At 29.1% G+C, this 21,826-nt stretch overlaps 2 protein-coding genes across 2 annotated transcripts; one reads left to right on the top strand and one right to left on the bottom strand.

The window, feature by feature from the left end:
- The first annotated feature begins 4,004 nt into the window (after positions 1-4,004).
- LOC137821632 (U-box domain-containing protein 4-like) lies at positions 4,005-6,185 on the top strand. Its single transcript, XM_068626315.1, has 3 exons — positions 4,005-4,344; positions 4,466-5,018; positions 5,114-6,185. Exons 2-3 carry the CDS (start codon positions 4,477-4,479, stop codon positions 6,063-6,065), a joined length of 1,494 nt encoding a protein of 497 aa, XP_068482416.1. The 5' UTR covers positions 4,005-4,344; positions 4,466-4,476; the 3' UTR covers positions 6,066-6,185.
- Positions 6,186-11,808: 5,623 nt separating this feature from the next.
- On the bottom strand, positions 11,809-15,595 carry LOC137823108 (stromal cell-derived factor 2-like protein). The gene is made up of 6 exons (XM_068628232.1): positions 15,157-15,595; positions 14,864-15,010; positions 14,393-14,533; positions 12,745-12,794; positions 12,536-12,665; positions 11,809-12,186 (listed from the first exon to the last, which is right to left on the bottom strand). The coding sequence occupies exons 1-6, from the start codon at positions 15,271-15,273 to the stop codon at positions 12,103-12,105; spliced, it is 669 nt and encodes a 222-aa protein (XP_068484333.1). The 5' UTR covers positions 15,274-15,595; the 3' UTR covers positions 11,809-12,102.
- Between the last annotated feature and the right edge of the window lie 6,231 nt (positions 15,596-21,826).

The raw sequence follows: 21,826 nt of genomic DNA, 5'->3' as shown, positions 1-21,826 counted from the left end.
AATGAATAGATAGATTGAGTGAAGAGGTATGAACAAATTGGTGACTATGTTGCTCACAAGGCTCCATCTCAGTGTGAAGAGACGAATAGACATGAGATTGGAAAAGTAGTATTCACGGATGAGCTATGTCCCTATGATAACACACCAACAATTTTAGTGTTGCCTTTTTATCGTAGAATTATTTGTTAGTATTGGCTGGAGTTGTTGAAACTAAAATTACTTACCCTTTCTTGGGTTCTTGTATTCCACAATAATATTTTTGTAGATATTTTTTCGATCGAGAATCTGAATTGAGGAGTAACTCTGAGAAGGAACATGATCTGACCGACGAAAGCAGAGTTCAACGGGTAGAATTTCTCTTAATTATTTTTTTACGAGAACAAGAAGATTAAGAAATTAGTTATTTTTTTACGAGAGAACAAGAAGACTAAGAAAATATGTATGAAATGATTGACCGAGAAATGTCATCTCAAACATATAATCATAATTGATTAAGAATATTTGTTTAATTTGTTATAATATAGGACATAATTGATTGTGGTTTGAAAAATATATTGTACTTTGACTGTCATTATGACCATAGTTAGTTGTATTGTTGGATTTAAGCATATGTATATGGGAGTTTATGAAAGTGAAAAAAATAGTTAATTTCATTCAAGACAAAGTTGTTGTATGAATTTACAAGTGAATATCATGAATACTTGAAATCAATGATTGCATGAGTCCACACTCATTAACTCTTTACTCTAGTTGATTATACATTTTCTTTTGTAATAATCAATTAAACTTGTGCACTTAATAAATTAGCATGTAAATCTTAATCGATTATGCATTCAAGCATAATCGATTATATGGACTTGTTTGTATTAAATAAGTTTGCAAACTAGGTTAATGTAAATATTTATCTATATTCTAATTAAAATTATTCTTAATTTTATGATTTTATGATAGGAGTATTTTGGTCAATTAAGAAATAATATAGTTTTTTTACATTTTAATCACATCAATCATAACATAGCTCATTTTCTACATCCAAACAATCTAATTTTTTACTCTCTTTCCCATTATTTCCTTCTTGTTTTCACTTTCACCCTCATCAAAACAAAGTTTTAATCATGTTTGAACTAATTAGAACCTTTCCAACACCAAAAAATAAACATCAAAGCTTTAATCATGTTTGAACTATTAGAACCTTTCCAAAACCATAATCAACTTAATAAACATTATTAAAAAGCTTTATTTTTGTAATAAAATTTAAATATTAGTCATCCTACTTAACAATAAAAAATAATTAACTCTTTTTAGTAATGTACTGTCAATGCAACTAAAAGATACACGTGACATATAAATAATATTATCCATTAATCTGTGTCACTCATTCTCCTTTTGAACTTTTGAATTATTGTGATGGATGGCTCTTCAATCATGTTAATAATACCGTGGTTGTTAAAAGGATTGGATATCACTGTTATTTATATCCCATTTCCAAGTGTTTTTTTTAAGTTTTAGATAAAATTAATAAATATAAATTTCTTTATCTAAGTAAAATAGTTTTGAAGTTTTTTATTTATACATCAAGGTTAAGTGAAAAGTATAAGTCAGAAATAATTAATGATGCATGTATCTTTAAATATATAAATAAATAAACTAAAAGAAGACAAAAAAAGATTAAAAAAAACACAGAAAAATATTATTTTTAACATATTTTCTATTATTGATTAAAATTTAAAAAATATAAAAAAAATTGTGACATTGTTTAGGAATCCAATTGATAGTTTCACTGTTCTTCTTAGTAAGTCACTGGCAAAGAAAATACCAGTTGTTGATTAGTTTTTTTGTTGTTGTTACTTATTCGATTTGAAATCGAAAATGGAAGTGAAACTTTAAAAAAATTGTGTTCTATAATTAAATTATGAACAATAATAATTAATTTATTCAAAAGATTGCATCACTGATTTTATTACTAATATTTTTTATCACACGCTAATAACTCATAATATAAATTTGTAAGGATTTCCTTTGTGTTTTAATATAAATACGAGACGAATTAAAAAGCAGTGATTAAATTTAATTTACATTCAAACTCTAATTTATTTGATTAATGATGTAAGGTAATATGTGATGTAGGTGTTTTAGTTTTAGATTTGGATGAAGTGTGATAATTATGTTTTATTTCGGATAAAATTAGTAAATATGGGTAATATATTTATTAAAAACAAGTTGGAGTTTGCCTTTTGTGGATTATGGTAGAAATAAAAGCAAGCGAGTTTAGTAAGTATGTTAGGTTTAAATTTCAATTTTTACTTTTTATTTTTCATAAATTATGTAAGAGATTTCACGTGAATTAAATATAGATCAACAAATTTTATTTTACAAATTGATTTTGTAACATTTAGTTAAACTTAAATATAAATTCTTAAGATGATATCGTAATCATTTAGAGTTTATTTTAATAAGAGTTTATTGGACGTATCATGTTATCTATTATTGGGACAGCTAACGAACCACTATCTGACCACTTATAAATATCTAGTTTCACACAAGATAATTTATAATATATAAAATTATACAAACTCACCTTATATCTCACTCGGTGTTGTATGGTTAAGTTAAAGTTATAGCACATTTATTTCATTTTTCTTCTTCGTATAATTAAAATTATCTTTTTTTTTTCTTCTTTATTTTAAACCTACAAGCTAGCCAAGACATACTCTAAATCATAAATAGTGAGTTTTGTCTTGGTCAAGCTTTTTTATTTTCCTTCTTTCTTCAATTTCCAACATTTTTTTCTAAAAAAGATGGTGCATACTCAGAGATTGTTGTGTGTAGAGATTTTTGAGTTTGGACTTAATTGTTATTGTTATGTAACTAAGATGAAGATTTAGAGGTGATCAAATCATTCTTAGGGTGTTCTTGCTTTATTCTTTTCTTTGACTTTGTTTTCCTCGAGATGAAAAAAATAAATTAAAGTAAGTGTATGTTTTAACATCCAATACAGGGTTATAAGTGATGAATTGATACTAAATTGAAGAAATTGTGGTCGTGAACTTGCACGAGTGAGAATTTAGATAATTTGATCAGACATAACATAAATGAATGCATGAAGATCTGTAAATGATAAACCACTCTTACATGCTAGAGAAAATATGTGTAGTTGTTTTTGAATAGTGCCACATTTGGAGATATTTTGCTGTATTTTATACAGAACAGTCACACATGTAACCTAACACCGTTGCATCCTTCAATCAAATTCAGGTCTGACACGCACACTAACCTTCATTCACATCATTAGCTGGCAATCAGTAACACTGTGCTCAATCAAACACATTCTTTGTTTAACACACCTTCTAAAATGGGTTATAAAATAATTCATTCAACTACCCCTTTGTCTTTTTCTTCTTTTTCACCATAATCAAAATTAAATTGTAAGAAACTATCTCTATATTCAAATTAATACCATGCTAAATGAAATGTTATTTTAGAAGATATGCATGCTACTGTGGGAATAAGGAGTTTTAGAAATGAACCAAACCTGTCCTAATTAAGAGCAGCTCTAAAGTTGCTGAAGATTGAAGATTTTGTTCCTGGAAGAAAGGCATAGTAAGTGTTAGATGAAAAGTAAAAGAGTTATAGAAAGCGTTGCCGCCTGCGAAACCTAGGTTGGAACATTGTGGTTTTTGCGAATTCTAACTTTGATAGGTTACAACAATTATAATTTTCAGGTATTCGATTAATTTCTGCGGATCGGATCTATAGTGTTGATACCACTTGATGAAAAAAAAATACACAGCAGAAACAACACACAATCACGAATCATCTGTAGAAAAATAAACAATACAAGATTAAAAGTTGTTTGGTCGTCAATTACAACATACAAAATTACAAGCACAATTATCTATTTAAATAAAGATAATAAATGGGACAAATTTTAAACTTACATACTAAACATAGTGTCTAGATAGTGCAACCCAATTGGTTATAATAACAAAAAGAAAAGTATTGTAAGAAACATAATAGAAAAAATGTTAATGTGTGGGTAATTATTGGAAGAGAAATAATTGATAGAGAGAATAGAAGAAAAAGAAGAGAAAAGACAAAAGGCAAAGAAGGTGAAGAGAGAAAATATAAGGGGGAATGGGTCTCCGATTTTGTAGTTTCTTTGTCTGAAGTGATTATGGGGTTCTTTATGATTCCATGAATGCGAAAATGAATGATTTTGAAACAGGGCAACAACGTTGAAAGCCATTGTCTAACAACACTATCTAGTTTTGGCGCTCCTTCCAGCATCGTCACAATTCACAACTATAAAAGCAGTCAAAGGGACGCAACAACGTGCACCAGAAGGTACTGTTCTCTCTCACTTACACACTCAAAACGAGAGAAACAGAAAACAAAAAGCCTAAAAATTAAAATTAAAAAAATGAGGGATTCTTCATTCTTATCTCTCTCTGTGTCTGCAATGTAGGTCGCCGGAGAATGGCAAAGTGTCACCGGAATAACGTCGGATCCATCGCTCTCGACCACCGACACACGGCAAAAAATGCCACCGCTGGCAGCCACTTCCGCGTGCTCCGCCGCTTGATCTTCGACGCCGTCAGCTGCGGCGGCACCTCTCGCTACCGGTATCGCCAGCGTGGCAGCGAGGATGGAGACGTTGGCGACTTTAGCTCGGAGGCTAGCCATGCAGAGAAGGAGGAGAGGTCGGAGAAGAGGTCGGAGAAGCTGTCGGATCTGCTGAACGCGGCGGAGATGAAAACGGAGGCGGAGGCGGAGAGGAAGGAGGAGGCATTGGCGGAGCTGAAGCGAGTGGTGAAGGAGTTGCGCGAAGAAGACCTCACGATGCGGAGAATCGCGGCGGCGAGAGTGAGGTCGCTAGCCAAGGAAGATTCCGAAGCGAGAGCGAATCTCGCAATGCTAGGAGCAATTCCCCCTCTCGTCGGAATGCTCGATTCGGAAGACGCTAATTCGCAAATCGCTTCGCTCTACGCTTTGCTCAATCTCGGAATCGGCAACGATGCGTGAGTAATTTGCATTTCCATTCAAATCAATCGTCTGTTGTTTTTACTCAAATCTTCTATGTATATGAAATATGATGTTAATTTAATTATTTCAGAAACAAAGCGGCTATAGTGAAAATAGGCACTGTACACAAGATGCTGAAGCTAGTTGAGTCGAGTGATTCGGATTCGTCGGTGGCCGAAGCGATTGTTGCGAATTTCCTTGGATTGAGTGCTTTGGATTCGAATAAACCGATAATTGGATCCTCCGGTGCAATACCGTTCCTGGTTAGCACCCTGAAAAATTTAGACGCCACTAAAACCGTATCAGAATCCCAGTCGCAAGTGAAGCAAGATGCTCTGCGCGCTTTGTACAATCTTTCGATCTGTCAGAGCAACGTTTCGGTGGTTTTGGAGACTGATTTGGTTTGGTTTTTAGTGAGCGCGATGGGGGACATGGAAGTGAGCGAGAGGAGTCTGGCGATTCTGAGCAATTTAGTGTCGACTCCAGAGGGAAGAAAAGCGATCAGTGGTGTGAGGGACGCGATTCCGATTCTGGTGGATGTGTTGAGTTGGACGGACTCGCCGGAGTGCCAAGAGAAGGCGTCGTATGTGCTGATGATTATGGCACACAGAACATACGGGGACAGGCTGGCCATGATCGAGGCAGGGGTTGTGTCGTCGCTGCTTGAGTTGACGCTTGTCGGAACCACGTTAGCTCAGAAGAGGGCCTCCAGAATATTGGAGTGTTTGAGGGTGGATAAAGGGAAACAGGTCTCTAGGAGCTACGCTGCAAACTTGAATTTGGGTGTCTCTGCTCCTATTTGTGGTGGCTCTTCTTCATCCGAGGGTGGTGGTGGAGGACGAGGAAAAGGGTCCTTGGTGGAGGAGGAAGATGGAATGGTGATGAGTGAGGAAAAGAAAGCGGTGAAACAGTTAGTGCAGCAGAGTCTGCAGAATAACATGATTAAAATCGTGAAGAGGGCCAACTTGCGTCAGGATTTCGTTCCATCTGCCCAAATTGCTTCACTCACTTTGAGTTCCACTTCAAAGAGCCTCCCATTTTGAAGAACAATGAATAAAACATTTCACATTGTAGTTTCGTGGAGTTTTTTGGTCTTGTAGCTATTTCCTAGCACTTATAAAATAGTAGATTACATACTCTAATAACATAAATTTCCACTTCAATTGTGTAGCTTTTGGTTCTATTGTTTTTTGGGTGTCTGCTAAGGATATATTCTGTTTCTTTGGATTTGCTTTAGATGGTGGTTTTAGTGTAATTTTTTTGGCCTTCCCCATCAGTGGAATGACAGAAAAAAATGGAAAATCTCAGGGTTGCTTTAAGAATACAACCTCTATAAGAACCTCCCTGCATCCGCTATTTGTTTTTGTTGTTCTAATTGTAGTTAATAAAATGGATGGGGGTGAAGGCCATTTTCGTCTATAACATAGATAAGGGTTCTGCTCACTGCCAATTTCTGTTTGAGAATCTTTCCTCCCTTTGTTTGCAAATTTCACATGTACGACTTTCGGGAATCTCTGGATTAGCAGAGACGAACACCATTTGTTAAACATTCGCAGTGAGATTTTGACTGCTAAAGCCATAAATTTTGTCAGATAAAAAATTCATTAATAACAGACAATCCGTTTACTGTCACATGACATTGTTCACTGTAATGTAAATAAATGATTCATTGAATTTGTTTGAAATGATAGAAGAGGGACCTGTTGCATTTTCTCGGCACTACGTAGTACTACGTGTTACCTTACTTGGTATCAGTGTCGGGTCTACAGTCATATGAAATAATGTTATGTTATCTTCTGCCCACTTCTTTAATTTTGTTGAATTTCAGTGAAAATATTATATTCTCAACTATTTTCAACATAAAAATTAATTACATTAACCATTTTTGTTTACAAAGAGGGCCCCTTTTCATTGACTTTCTTCAAATTTTAGCCTGCTCTGAGCCCGAGGTTCCAAAAGTGTGCTTCTATTATTTGAGGTGCAGTGTTTTCTAGTTTTATTGCAAGAAAGTCTAGAATTTGCATCCACGCAATGATGTGACCACCAATTTTTAGTGCTACTAATAAATCATTAGGGTTAATCATCTATTTTCTACTTCGATCGGTGATTCGTCACGATTTTTTTATTTTTTTCTTAAAAAATCATAAATGAATTGAGGGATGAAGAAGTATATAAACTGTCATTGATTCCAACTCTGATTAAAGTGAAATTATATTGACATACCGAATCATACTCAATTCTTTTTATGTAACCCAATTGCACTGTAATTTGTATTTGGATTTAATTCAGGTTTAAAAAAACTTAGATTTTGGAGATTGGTGATATACTCTAGCACTGATTTGATAACAATGATTCTATAGATTTCATAACAATTTATAATACAAATTCTGATAATTTTAATCACGAGTTTAAGTTTAATTTAACTCTAATAATAAAATCAATGTGTATATAACTAACTGTTTTCAATAAACTAATTGGATAGATATTCCATTAAACTCTTAAATATGGAAAATGTTTCCAACTTTTTTTAAATAAAATTTTGATTTTAATTTTTAATTGTATAAAAAGTACAATAAAACCACTTTCTTAGTTAGTTATAATTTCAAACACAAATTCAATACTAAACTAAGAACCATATTTTTTTTAACAAACAATAATTTTCAGAAACCAGTCTTGTATCTTACATAATTAGGTACTAAATTAGATAGATATTTTAAAATTAATATTTAGGCTTATTTCAATTCAAACCTAAAATTATAAATCAGCATTTACTTGTAGTTAATGATAGTCAAAACAATTGAAGTTTCCCAAAGGAGAAGATTCCATATATATATATAATTAGCAATAAAAAAATAAGTTATAACAATAATTAAAAAAAATTGAGTTTTTTTTTTTTTTGGAAAGAGTTATCTCCTATTCATGTACATTAATTAAAATCCAATATAATTTGAAGTACATTTAATTTAGTCAAAACAAATCTAATAACATTTTCACCTTTTTAGCCTTTTAAAATTAATTCCCTACATTGTTTTCAAACTTACTTAAACTTGTGAAAATCGATAAATTATTATTACATGAATTTCTTGAAGAATATAGAATTAGAATGATGAAGGGGACTTTTGTAGAATAATGATAGACATGAGAGCGTGTGCTTGGTACTCACTCCTTCATTATTAAATGTAATATAGTCAAACTCAAACCTTCATAGATTGCATTTATGCTCACACTTTCCTATACCTTTCTATTGCACACCCAAGTGTTGAGCTTCAAAAATATGAATTTAATAATTATGTTTAGATATAGTAATTATGTTTATATATATATATATATATATATATATATATATATATATAATTCCCCTCGCTTTCCTTTTAATTTTTCATTTTAAAACAACAAAAAAACATATTTTCACACATTTTCACTACACACCAAATTTCACATATAAAATAAAATAACCTCCACTTTTAATCACCCTCTATTTTTTTGCTTTTCAATTTTGAAAAATTCAAAAAAAATATTCATTTATATATGTTACATTGATATTATTGTAAAAATTTAATAAAAGAAAAAAATGTAGATACACAATTGTGTTTGTGTTTCCATTAGTAATATAATAATAATATTATTATTATTGATGATGTTGCGTAACGTTTTCACATTGTTTTAGTATGAATCGAGATCAATAACATTTTAAATACACATTTTTTTCTTAACTTAAATATTTTTTAAAAATAAAATCCGAAAAAAGTTTGAGTATCAAAATAAATAATACTCGAATGTACTCTAATAATGATTTGATATTGGAACAATTATATAAAAAAAAAACAGAAAGTAATTTTAATTTTTCTTTTTATATATAAAAAAAGAAATTGTCCAAAAGAGAAAAAAACTTGTGTGATATGGTGTTGCTAATTTTGTTGGACATGACTATGGTTTCTATATTTTGGATTGGTGATACAATTAAAACAGCAAATTCGTGTTTTACAAAGGTGCTTAGCAGCATGAATTAGTAGAAATGTTCATTATTTTGAGTGAATGTTAGTATCTGCATGTGGATTGAAAAGTAATAAGAAAGAAAAGGTAGAAAAAGTGTTACCATAGGAGGTTTCAATTGTACTTCCCACATAGTACGTGACCACATGCACATGCACCACCTTTATCATATATGATGCACAAGTTCTGTAGTGGAACTTCTGCTTTTTTTTCTTCTTCTTTAATTTCTTTTATACTGGAAATGGATAACCATGATTGTACACTTCTATGAGCTGTGCCCACCTTTGTTCAGGGAAAAGGATTGGAGAAAAAAAAGAATGAAACATCATATTATAGAATCAAGTGAGGGAAAAACTAAAGTTGAAAGAGGTAAGAAAGTGAAAGGATCTTGAATCTCTCACATCAACTAAGATGAGATACACTAAAAACAATTTTAGAGAAAAAAAATAATTAATTGCTACAGTAATTAAATTAGAGACAATTTTAAAAATTAAAAAAAAAATTATAAATTAGTTTATATTATTGTTAAATGGTTTCTAAATTAGTATCTAATTAGTAACCAAAATTTTTCTGCCAAATTTAGAATCTAAATAATTAATAGCAAAAACCTTGGTTGCTAATTAGACATCAATTTAAAAACCATTTAACAATAATATAAATTAATTTAAAAATCAAAATTTTTTTAATCTCTAAAACAATATTTAATTTAGTTACTATAGCAACTAATTATTTTTTGTCTCTAAAAATTGGTTTTTATTTCTTGATTTTTTTTAGTGATAATATATAAATGTGTATAATTATGATAAAATGTATTTCATTTTACAAAGTAACAAACAATGAATATATGATTTGATTGGTAAATAATTCCAAATTGCATATATGGTATTCAAGATTTTTTTCTCAACAATCTTGGACCCTAAACTTATGACATTCTTGTAAACCTGGATGGCCACATTAGGGTAAATCATGACATGATAATAAAGTAATGAACATTTAGGGTAGGAATTATGCATAAGTTATTGGATAGCCCAATATCAATTTTTAAAAGACTATAAAGTGAATTCCTTTTCTACCAAGGACTTGCACAATACCTAAAGCCAAACTTTATTTTGTGTCATAAAGAATGAAGAGGACCATTGGATGCTCTGCCTTTGGCTCTAATGAGATATTTTCCTCTCAGCCAAATAAAACTAGGAAAAATATGTTTTTCATGTTAAACATGTTTTCTAAAATAGTTATTATAGAACTTAATATTTAAAGTACTTTTTAGACACATTTTTTATTATTTGAAATTATTAAAATTTGTTTTATAAGAAAATGTCATTAATTACATGACTTAATTCAATTTTAAATATCTTATAATTTTTTATGTTTTTAATTGAATCTTTATTATTTTTATTTAATAAAAAAATAGATTTTTTTTAATGAGTCACTATTGTTAATTGAGCACATGGATGTTATCTTATTCGGTCATCTTACTTACTTATCTTCACCTATTAAACCATATGAAATTTGATGATTAATATAAAATAATATTATGGTTATTGTAAAATGATAAATAACTAGTTTTCACCAAAATCATGTTAATAACAAAAAATTATTGTCTTCGCATAGATGACGATAACAAAAACAAACACTTGATTGTTGTAGGTAATGACGTGAAAATTAGGAAACATGATAACCTCATTATCAAACATGAAAACAATAAAAACCACTTGTTATTTTACATCAATAATATTATTTTATATTAATCACAAAATTTAATATTTTCTTATAAGTAAAGATAATTAAATAAGAAGAAGGAACAAACAAAATAATATTATTGATATAAAATTACAAGTAACATTTATTATTTTCATTTGATAACTAGGTTGTCTTGCTTTCCAATTTCAAGTCTAATTCATTTATATTAATCACAAAACTTAATATTTTCTTATACGTAAAGATATATTTTCTTATACGTAAAGATAAATAAAATATAATTTTTTTAATAAGAATAAAAATATTTAATAAAAAATTAATTAAAAATTATCAAATTTACAACATATTTAAACTTAAGCTAAAATAACACTTATAATTTGTTTTATTTTTTATTTTAATTTCAATAAGTACAATAAGTGTTTTACTTACATTTTTCTACATTTTTATCACTTTGATTTGAATTGCGTATAATTCATATTCAAGGAAATTTAATACCAGTCCAAAAGTTTCGTATCGTTATTTTATACGAAATTTAGACAAATCAAACCTATTAAATTATTTTAAATCTTCATTTACTCAAAACTCACCAACAAAAAAAAAAAGATCATCAAAATAAAAATTATCATTTTCCCCATTTTCACTAGTTAATCTATCTTCATACTATCCTTCAAATTTGATCAAACTTTCATTAAATTTCTTATTCAAAATTTAAAATCGGTGTATATGTTAAATCTTATCATAAACTTCTAGATATTTGCATAAGAACAAAATTGGAGAGTTGAGATGGGAAAAAGTACAGAACAGAAAATTTATTTATATTAAAAAAGTTCAACTCTATAAACACTCCCGAGTTCCATCCACATGCCTTTAGTTGGAGTTTGTTTTTGGGCTGACTGCGCCTCTTGTTCAGCCAAAAAACTCAGAATCGAGAAGAACCAAAATTTCACATGATCTAACATAGATCAAAATTACAATTAAACTTATTTTTTGTTTTCAGGAAAATATCCATTCACTAAGGATTCAAATATTGTACACACCTAGTATTTGATCTTTCGTTATAAAAAAAGAAAAACGCATCCTTAAAGGCCCTTGTTATCCGTATAATTAACCGTCTAAATCAATTGAAAAATAGATTCATAGCCACACTTTGTCCTTCATAGTCTTATCAGAGGAATGACCGATTAGAATACTGCCTTACAAAACATCGAACACATAGTGTTTCTTGGGAGGAGAAAGGGGCATGACTTTCTACATAACAACAAAGTGTACCTATGAAAAATATTACTACCGTTATCTCATCCTACATACTCGCGTATATCTCTGCATATGCTATCAGAATTCAGAATCAGTGCCAGCCGTTTGTAAAAGGTATTGACACCAATCAACTCATTTGCTTTCAGTGACAGGAAGGTAGACACCTTCGGCTGCCAACCAGATATTGTCAGCACGCTTTTCACGAACACCACAAACCTGATATAATTCCAAAATTTTAGTTACTTAAAAAATAAAATAGGATCACTATCAAAATTGATCACATGTACGATGTACCATCATCATCCATTATCCACTGTACTGTCTAAAGGCAAAGCAAACCTAAAAACTATAGCTAAGTGACAAAGTCACCGACAAAATACTTTTACTGATTTTGTTGATGCACTCTAAACCCATGCAAGTAAAATTAAAATATGAGATTCGGTATCCAAATGAAAAACATGCTGAAAGCAGTAAGCATCGAAAAATATAATTGGCACATCTGTAGTATTATAAAATATTGTTGAAAGGAGAATAGAAGATTTTCATGTTCCAGGCGATTTCTCACCTCCTGCTGTCCCCCAGCAATTCGGCTGTATTTCTTATCGTGACTATGTAGATAGCCTCCAGTGTCAATATGCTGAAGGCGAATCTTCTGATCCTGCTTCCAAGTCTTCCCATTTCCCTCTATTGAAAGCCTGTGGACAATGAAACCTACATAAAGCACCTTCAAGAATATTGAGATATAAATATCCATTGAGGAAAAAAAGGTCTCACCTCCAATAGTCCCCAGTGTCAGAGTCAGATTCTCCTCCAAAACAACTCACCTATTTTTAATTCGAAGTTATAGTCAGATATTTCATAACAGGCAGAGTCCAAAATAGGTTATATTTCATAACAGGCAGAATGCAAAGTATGTAGAAGGATAATAAAAGAGATATTTTAAAAAATGCCCTATATAATGTTTGATAGTTCAAGAATTTTAGTGTCAATATTTCTTGCATTAGTCTATAGAAGGAGACAGAGATACAATGAGACAGCTTATAGTAGTAATTAATTGCATGAATGTAGATTTATAGTACCGGAACTTATCCCTAATGATAAGTTCAGCTACATATGGGTAGATTAATTGAAGAAATTGGGATAATTAATAGCAGTTTTTTCTTACAAAAAATGAATAACAGTTACATCAAGGAGTACAGTAAGTCATTTCCATTTACCTTTGGTAGCTCAATACAAAAGACAAGTTTGGAGAGCTATTATACCAGTTGAGGCCAAAAACAAATAAATTAAGACGGAAATGTCAAGAGAATCTTTACACACAATCGGTCTTTATATTATATAAATCACTGGAATGGTACTAAATATAAATTAGCGAGAATAGAAGAAATGATAGATTTATTATGGGGTATAAAATCGAATAGAATGTCTTTCACGATAAATCGGTCTAACATTAGTTCCTCAAGCGCAGACACATATTCCAATAACTATTTAATCAGATTTTAGTCGTGTTATTCATGCATGTTTGGAAATAAAGTTGGAAAATTAAAAGAATATTAAAAATGAATGCACAGCAGATGATGCTCAAATTAACAGACGAGCAGTAAAATGAAAAGTGATGGGTTTACTGAAAGCTATGGGGAAAATAACATTAAAATTAAAGATGAAAAGGACTCCGCTAGGAAGATACATAGTGCACACGTGATCATAGAGAACTAGGGACTAAAGAGCAATTAATTTTGGGAAAAAACTATTCAAAAATTCAAGTTTGATTTAGTCAAGGGGTTATGGTTAATACATTACAGTTTGTTTTACAGATAGTGATGGAGGAGGACAAGGAGGCCATTGACTGTGTACATTAACAGTAAATGTGTAAATTGTAATACAAAAAAATCCTTACATATCTTCCAAAGTATGATAATATCATTCACCGTTTATTTAAAATATCACATACTTCCCCGGAGGGAAAAAAAAAACAACTCTCAATTTAGTCCTTCAAGGTTCTATGACTCCCCACATTAGTTCTTTAAAGTTTTTTGTCCTTAAAAAAATGAACTTTTTAAATGGGATCTGGGATCTGTCCTCAAAGTCTTTGAGCAACTAAAGTGGTGAACCAAAATTAAATGACTCGCGAGGTAACCCTTGCCAGCCTTTTGCGTAGATGAGGGACTTAATACCTGGCGAGTTGAAGCAGATATGAAACAATATTTGGAGACAATACTCCAATCTAAGATCTAACTAAAAAACTGTACACAAGTGCAAGAGGAGGTGCCACGTGCGATACTCATAGCAAGTCTTTGTAATCAATCATACAAACAAAGGTAGAAAATGTAGCTTACAATACAATATTAACATACTTACAGCAAGCATCAACAAATTCTAAAGCATGTACAGATAGGCAACAACTGAAGAAAAATTAACTCACCTCGAGATTGCCGGATATAGGGGATGCATGCAAATGGCTGTGCAGCCACTTCCTTGTCCTCATGTGCTGCAATCTAATGATGGTCCCAGTTTTAATGGCATCACCTTGTTTGGCATTAGTTCCTGGCTGAGGTCTAACAACCTACAAAACAATGCACATATCTAAAGTGAATACAAAAACCAAAGCCTACCGAGCAAAATTTATAAAATTTAATCGTAAGACACCGATCAACACTGTCATCTAGTCATAAATTATCACACAATAAAAAAATTGTTTACATTGTAATGGTTACTTTAAAAGTCACATTTAGGGTAATTCCTAACCTAACTATTAAAAGTCAAAACTAAACTCAAATCTCCATGGTAATGCAGCAATCATGGCACTCAAGTCGTTACAAAAACATAACCTTAGGTTTTTTTTCTTCACAGAACACAATTCATGTAAGAAAAAACATATGAACAAGAAAGTTACCCAATAACTATTGGAATCGTCAACACTGGGGAAACCAGTAACCGATTGTTGTCCACTTCCAGAACCGTAGGGCACGTCATGAGAATGCAACCGAAATTTGGTTTTCTCGTGCATAAGCTTCAGCACCGTGCCATAGGTAACCTCAACCTGCACAACTAACGTCAATCAGCGAGAAATTATTTATTAATCGTCATTTATTGTTAGTTATCGAAATTTTGCATCGGAAAATAAATCATTGAAGATCGCTAACTCTTGGCGACGAAGAAACGTAAAACGAAAAGAGAGAATGAAACCTCGACGCCTTCGGAGGAAGCCGCGGAGGCAGAGGCAGAAGCAGTGGAAGAAGAAGCAACGTCAGAGTCGAGAGTGAGGAAGAGGAAGAGAGCGAGGGCGAAGAATCCGAGAGCCATGACGAAGAGTAATGCGATGAACCAGTTCTGCTGCCAGATCGGGAAATCGGATTCGGAGGTGCTCCGCGACTCCCGGTAAACGATCCGGGTCGACCCGGAAGTTTGTTGCTGAGACGATGACGAAGAAGAAGCCTTTCTTCGAGAGAGGTTCTGCGACCCTGAGGAAGCCACGGTTCGACCCGATTTACTATCCAGATCGGAAGAGAGGGGAAAAACGCATTCACGTCCCTGCCAAATGAACCAACGTTCCTTTGCTTTCTAAATGCTCTTGCTGCAATGACCACACGCACCGGGAACGACACGCAAGTTTACTTTTTCTTCCACGCTGGAATCTTGGAGACACGTTACTCTACACTCTCTCGCCCAATCTACACTCAACACGTGGCTCTTTGCATGACGTGGATGCTTATTACTGGTTCAAATTCTCTCCGCGGATACACTTGGGCAATGTTTGGGCCCTTTCACATTTCGGTTGCTTTTCGCACCTACATTTTCTTGTTTCTTCCTGCACCCCTAGAAAGAAAAGATCCCTACATTCTTCAAAATATCCAAATTATCTTTAACAGGTTTGAGTAATTTTAGATAGAATAGAAGACAACAAATTATTCCTTTTTTTTTTTCAAAACAAATTTTTTTACTTCTACATTAAATCCAAAAATTATAAAAAAAATTCAGAAAATATGCTTCAGAAACATTTTTGAAAGAGTAATTTGGAAATTAATTTTAAAAGGGGCAAAACAGTATTTTCCAAAAATATGGAATGGGAGAAGAAATTTGAGGAGGTGCTTTAAGAAATACAATTTTTTTCCAAAATTGAGTCAATATACAAATTATAAAATGTGTTCCAGAAAATATGCTTTAGAAACATTTTTGAAAGAGTAATTTGGAAATTATTTTTAAAAGGGGCAAAACAGTATTTTAAAAAAAATATGGAATGGAAGAAGAAATTTGTAGGGGTGCAGTAAGAAATACCTTTTTTTCTTATGCTACGTCTTTTGTGTCTCTCTTGACGCGTTTTTAGTTGCTTTTATTACATGTTTTATTATCTATTTAGTTTAATTTAGCTATAAAAAAAAACATAAATTATTTTTAGAAAATGGTATATGCCTCAAACTATATTTTGAAATTTTCGTTTTTTACACTTTTATACTTTATACGTCTAAAAAAATGGAATATAAAACATTTCAAACGTATTTTAGTTCTTCAATAATTGCATTGTTGTCTAAATAGTACTTTAAATGGAAAAAGTTTGTACTCCATATTAAAAATTTATAATGAAAAAATAACATTAAATCATGCGTAATCAATAACCAAACTTAAATCTCAATATGTATAAAGCTATCATTGAACACGACATGTCATTAATGCTTTAATTGGGGATTAGAGAGTGAATTTGAGATAGTGGATTTGAGATGATTTATAAAAAAAAAAAAAAGTGAGGTTGTTTGGATTAATGTAAATAGAGTATAAATTGTAGGAAAAGTTTCTGAAAGTTTGAGAGTGTACTGGTGTGACCTGACGACTCAATGAGTCGGCCAACACTCAGACCAAATCACCGTCCAAACCATTGCGAGAAGGTCACGTGACAACACGTGATCGATTGACCTTTAATGTTGAGTCAAGGGTTGACCAAGTCAGCAGAATTAACCCGTGGTTAAGGGTTGTTTAACACAACCCTAAACACGGGTCAATTCCATAATTTAACCCACCAATGAAGGCCCATTAATGTAATATAAATACCATGCATTTCAAGTAGAAAGGTATGTCACCATCTACAGTACTCTGACACCTGAGCACTAAGACCCTGATTGACTTGAGTGTTGAAGTGTCTTTTGCAGATACCTCCCCCGCTTATGGAGCTAGCCGACCGAGAGAAGGAAAGGTGTAGCAGGGAACTTGGAGCATCGTAGACCGACCGAGGGTGAAAACTGAAGCAATAGTTCTCTAGACCCAAACCCGTTCGAGAACAGTGAGTGATGTAATGGATATAATTAAAATCATATTTTTTTAATTGATAAAAATATAAGTTTACAAAATTATCCTTCTATTTAAAAATTATTAAAAATTAATTTGATTGATTTATCTATAAATTATAATTAATTTTAATTAAAATAATATTTTCAGTGATTTTGAAATATTATTTTCGGTAATATATTACAATTAATTTTTTTAAAAATACAAAATATATAAAATTTGATAAAAAATATTTAAATATTTAATAAAAACTTATTTTTATATTAAATAATATTATTTATTTTATCTTTATTTTCTTTTATAATTAATATAATTATTATATTTTTTTTATTATAAATTTTTTATTTATTATTATTTATAATTATAATTTTATAATAACTATTAATCATTATAATTATTAATTATTATATATTTTTATAACATAAATATATTTAACATTTAATATTTTTTATTATTATTATATTAAATTTAATTATTCAATTTTATTTTAAATAAAAATTAGTTGAGTTTAAATAGAAAAAAATAAAAAATAAAATTATAAAAATATACATATTTAAAACTTTCTTCGAAAATGTCTTATGAAAAACGAAAGTTTGAGCTTAAAAAGCGTTCTCGTTTTGCATAATAATTCTCTTATTTTTTGTGTTTTATTTAAAACAGTAAAATATTGTATTTCTATCATAGGATACAAAGAGACCCTAACCCATTGTTTGCTTCCATGGATGTAGTGTTGAAGAGGAAGGATGTGAGTGGATATCCATGGTTTGGATTAAGGGTGTGTTTGGATTGGAGAGTGAATGTGTGAGGATTTGAAAGAGTGGATGTGTGAGGATATAAGAGGAAAGTGTGAAGAAAGTGAGGTTGTTTGGATTATAGTATGTTATAGTGGATGTGTGAGGAAAGTTTATGGGAATTTGTGATTTATGGAATGGTTGTGAGAAAATTTTGATTATTTTTAAAAGTGTAAAATGTAAGTTTACAAATTTATCCTTGTCTTTAAAAATATTTGAATAATGAAATATGAAATATTTTTCTGTGAATTTGAGTTAATTAAAATTTTGTTAATTATTTCCAATACCGATGAATAATTATTTAGAAAAAAACATGAATTTCTTATCATTCTTTGAACATAGAAAATTTTCATAAATATAATAAGTTTGTAAATTATGTGACGAGTGTGATTGAAATTTTAATTTTTTTAATTAATAAAATATTAAGATTATAAATTTATTCTTATATTTAAAAAAAGAATTAATTAATATATTTATTTATTTATTTAAAATTAAATAATAATAATATAAATATAAAAATAATAATAATATTTAAAAAATAATTTATAGAAATTATATACATAATCAATTATATATTATTCATAATTGATTATATATTTTATTATAATTATATTTAATAATTATATTTTTATTATAAATATTCTTAATATTTTTGTTTTGTAATATGATTTTATCTTTATTTTTTTATTTGTTTTCTTGTCTTGTTTATTTTTCTTTTGCCTTCACTTTAGCATGTCAAAACAAAATCTGGGGTAAATTGGGAAAACCACCAATGCTGACGTGTTTTTCCACAACAATCTCTGCATATTAGAGGAATATGATTTTCACTGTTCATGTGGATATCCTTCCTCACACTTCTGCGTATATCACTTGATCCAAATAGGGGATATCACTGCACTTCCGTCCTGGTGAACAGTACTTCCCTTGAAGCAAACAGACCCTAAGGGATGTCTAAGGAAGTGAATGAGATGATATACTTGTGAACAATAAATATCATCTCCCCTCAAAATGAAGAGATGTAGAAGGAAAGTCACGTAAGCATCCCTTATTTCCAAATTTACCATCATTTGAATGTATCACAATGCTTCATTTGAATGTACAATGTTTAAAATATATATAACAAAAACATTTTATAGTATATGTTTAATATTTAAAAAAATTATTTGAAATTCTGTTTTTATTTTTATTTTTGTTATGTTTTTATTTTCTAATTATAGTTTTTATATTATACATATTTACATTTAACATATATTTTTTTAATTATAATTTTTAAATTTACGAAATGTGTGAAAGTTTTTTATTTTTAAACAAAAACAACTCATTTTATTATTAAATTTTTTAATAGACAAGGGTTAATCTGTAAAGTAACATTTCATACCTTTAAAAAAAAAAAAAATTATCGTAACCATCACATCACTCACAAACTCCCATAAACTTTCCTCATACATCCACCATAACATACCCCAATCCAAACACCCTCACTTTCTTCACACTTTCCTCACACATCTACTCCCTCAAATCCTCACACATCCATTATAATGATTTAAATAGTAAAATATAAGTTAATTTTTCTTATTTAGTTTAATTTAAATTTGTATTAAAAAATCTTCAGTCATAGAATTGGACTTGTTTCGTGTTAATTTAATATAAAAATCATGCTAATTCAAAATTTTATTTGAATTTTTTTTTTTTATTAATATAAAATTTGTTAAACTAAATAAGACTTAATTAAGTTCAAAGTTGTATAATTTATTAAATTAAAAACTTGATTAAGTTTAAACTTCATTGTGTATTTTTAATTTAGTCCTTATAAAATTATAATTTTATCTAAGTAACCAAAATTCAAAATATTTATATTTTTCAATTAACTGCTTATTATTAACTATAATAATGTAATCATTTGATTTCACATTCTTCCAATGACAATAAAAATATAATGTTATGAAATTTTAATGAAATCGTGTTGTGTCTCCACGTGGTTGATTTGAATTTTATTTTATTATTCTATTTTTTAAAAAATTGTATAATCTATACATATATAATATATATAAAATATTTTTTATAATTGCTTTTTTTTACACATTTACTTTATTTTATCTTTATATTAATATTTTTTTATATTTTATAAATATATAATATAAGATGATTTTTTTTTTCTCATTTATACCTATATATAAAGAAAATTATCTTCGTAACCTTTTTTTTTATACATTTACTTTTTCGTTTTATCCTTATATCAATATTTTATTTTAGAAACATATATAATAAGATATTTTTTTATCATATCATTGTTATCTTGAATGTTCTTGTCTTTTTTTTTATTTACTTTTTTTTTTAATTATATAATATACAAATTAAATGTAACTTAACAATTTCCCACTTTTCTCTCTCTATAAAAAAAAAGTTTTGACTTCCCTCTCTATCACAACAAATTTTCACTTCTCTCTTACTCAATAATAATGTATGGAAAACCTCATTCCCTTCTTTCATATCTTTTTTTTTTAATTTTTTTATTGGAGACTTCTCATTTTTTTTAGATAATTTCATCCTTATTTTTTTATATTGGTGTACAATTGTCATCATCAAGCACATGTTCTTTTTTTCTTTTATTAAAGATCCAAATTTATTTTTTTTCTTATCAAGAACACTAAAATAATTATTTTATAAATATTAACCATTTGGCACTTTTGGTCTCTCTTTGATCAAAATAGATAAATGTTTTATATAAAGGTGTAAAAGTCATTAATCTAAAGTGGTAAAGAAAACTAAATGAGGAAGTACATGGAAGAAGGTGAAAACAGTCTTTTATGTAAAGAAAAATATGTTTACTGAAAAATGATGCAATCATATATTTATATTTGTTTAGATGTAACGTTAGCTGTGACACTGTAATTTTTAAAATATTATTTATCATTTTTATATTTAATTGATAATTTTAGTTTTAAAAATCTTAGAATCTATTTTATTTAGTTTTTAATGTTAAACATGACTATATATAAATAATAACAAAAAATTTTAGATTCACTGAAAAATGTGTTGTCTCTAGTTTCATAATTTAAATTTCATATATTCTTATAAAGATAATTTCAATTTCATATATGTTTTTGGTTTGTTGTCTCTTATGTTTAAGATTATAAAATTAATCAATTACATAATTTTACTTGACATCAAAATTAATCGACAAAAAATATTTTATAATAAAAAATTAATTAAAAATACTCAATTTATAATATATTTCAAATTTTAATTATGTGATTTTTTCATTCACTATATGAAACACATAAGGAATAATGATGGAAGATTGTTACACCATTAACTATCAAATGTAAAATATATAAATTTTAAACAGAACAACAATTTGAAAATAGTAAGTAAATCGAAGATACTCACACTTTTAAATTGTTGAAACTTAATTAAATATATTTATTTATCTGTAGACTTTAAATTAGTTAATAAAAATAAATGCACGCTAATTACATTTCTTAAGATGCTTATAAATATAACAAAAGATGTTTGAGACGTTAAAATATCTTACTAACAACAAGTCTATGTTTTTTTTCCTAATATCTCATAGTGAAAAGTTATTGAAAAATTATATATTTGAGATATATTCATTAAATAAAAATTAATCTTAAAGACAAAAAATAATTAATTATTATATTAACTAAATTAAATATTAATAAAAATATTGATATTTAAAATAATTTATAAATTGATATTTAATTAGTTATAAACTTTAGAATTTAAAATAATTGGTAATACAAATATATAAACTATTTATTAATAAT

Source organism: Phaseolus vulgaris, chromosome 9, assembly GCF_000499845.2.
Source record: "Phaseolus vulgaris cultivar G19833 chromosome 9, P. vulgaris v2.0, whole genome shotgun sequence".
In the NCBI taxonomy this organism is placed as follows: domain Eukaryota; kingdom Viridiplantae; phylum Streptophyta; class Magnoliopsida; order Fabales; family Fabaceae; genus Phaseolus; species Phaseolus vulgaris.
This window is presented reverse-complemented; position numbering and strand designations above follow the sequence as displayed.

What these genes read in the sequence shown, in the direction of transcription:
- LOC137821632 (XM_068626315.1), top strand. Translation starts at nt 4,477, where the DNA reads ATGGCAAAGTGTCACCGGAATAACGTCGGATCCATCGCTCTCGACCAC. An exon ending in CTCGGAATCGGCAACGATGC is followed by an intron (nt 5,019 to 5,113) that starts GTGAGTAATTTG and finishes TAATTATTTCAG; the next exon opens with AAACAAAGCGGCTATAGTGA.
- LOC137823108 (XM_068628232.1), bottom strand. Translation starts at nt 15,273, where the DNA reads ATGGCTCTCGGATTCTTCGCCCTCGCTCTCTTCCTCTTCCTCACTCTC. An exon ending in CTATATCCGGCAATCTCGAG is followed by an intron (nt 12,795 to 14,392) that starts GTGAGTTAATTT and finishes AATTAAAAATAG; the next exon opens with GTGAGTTGTTTTGGAGGAGA. An exon ending in GACACTGGGGACTATTGGAG is followed by an intron (nt 12,666 to 12,744) that starts GTGAGACCTTTT and finishes CATTGTCCACAG; the next exon opens with GCTTTCAATAGAGGGAAATG.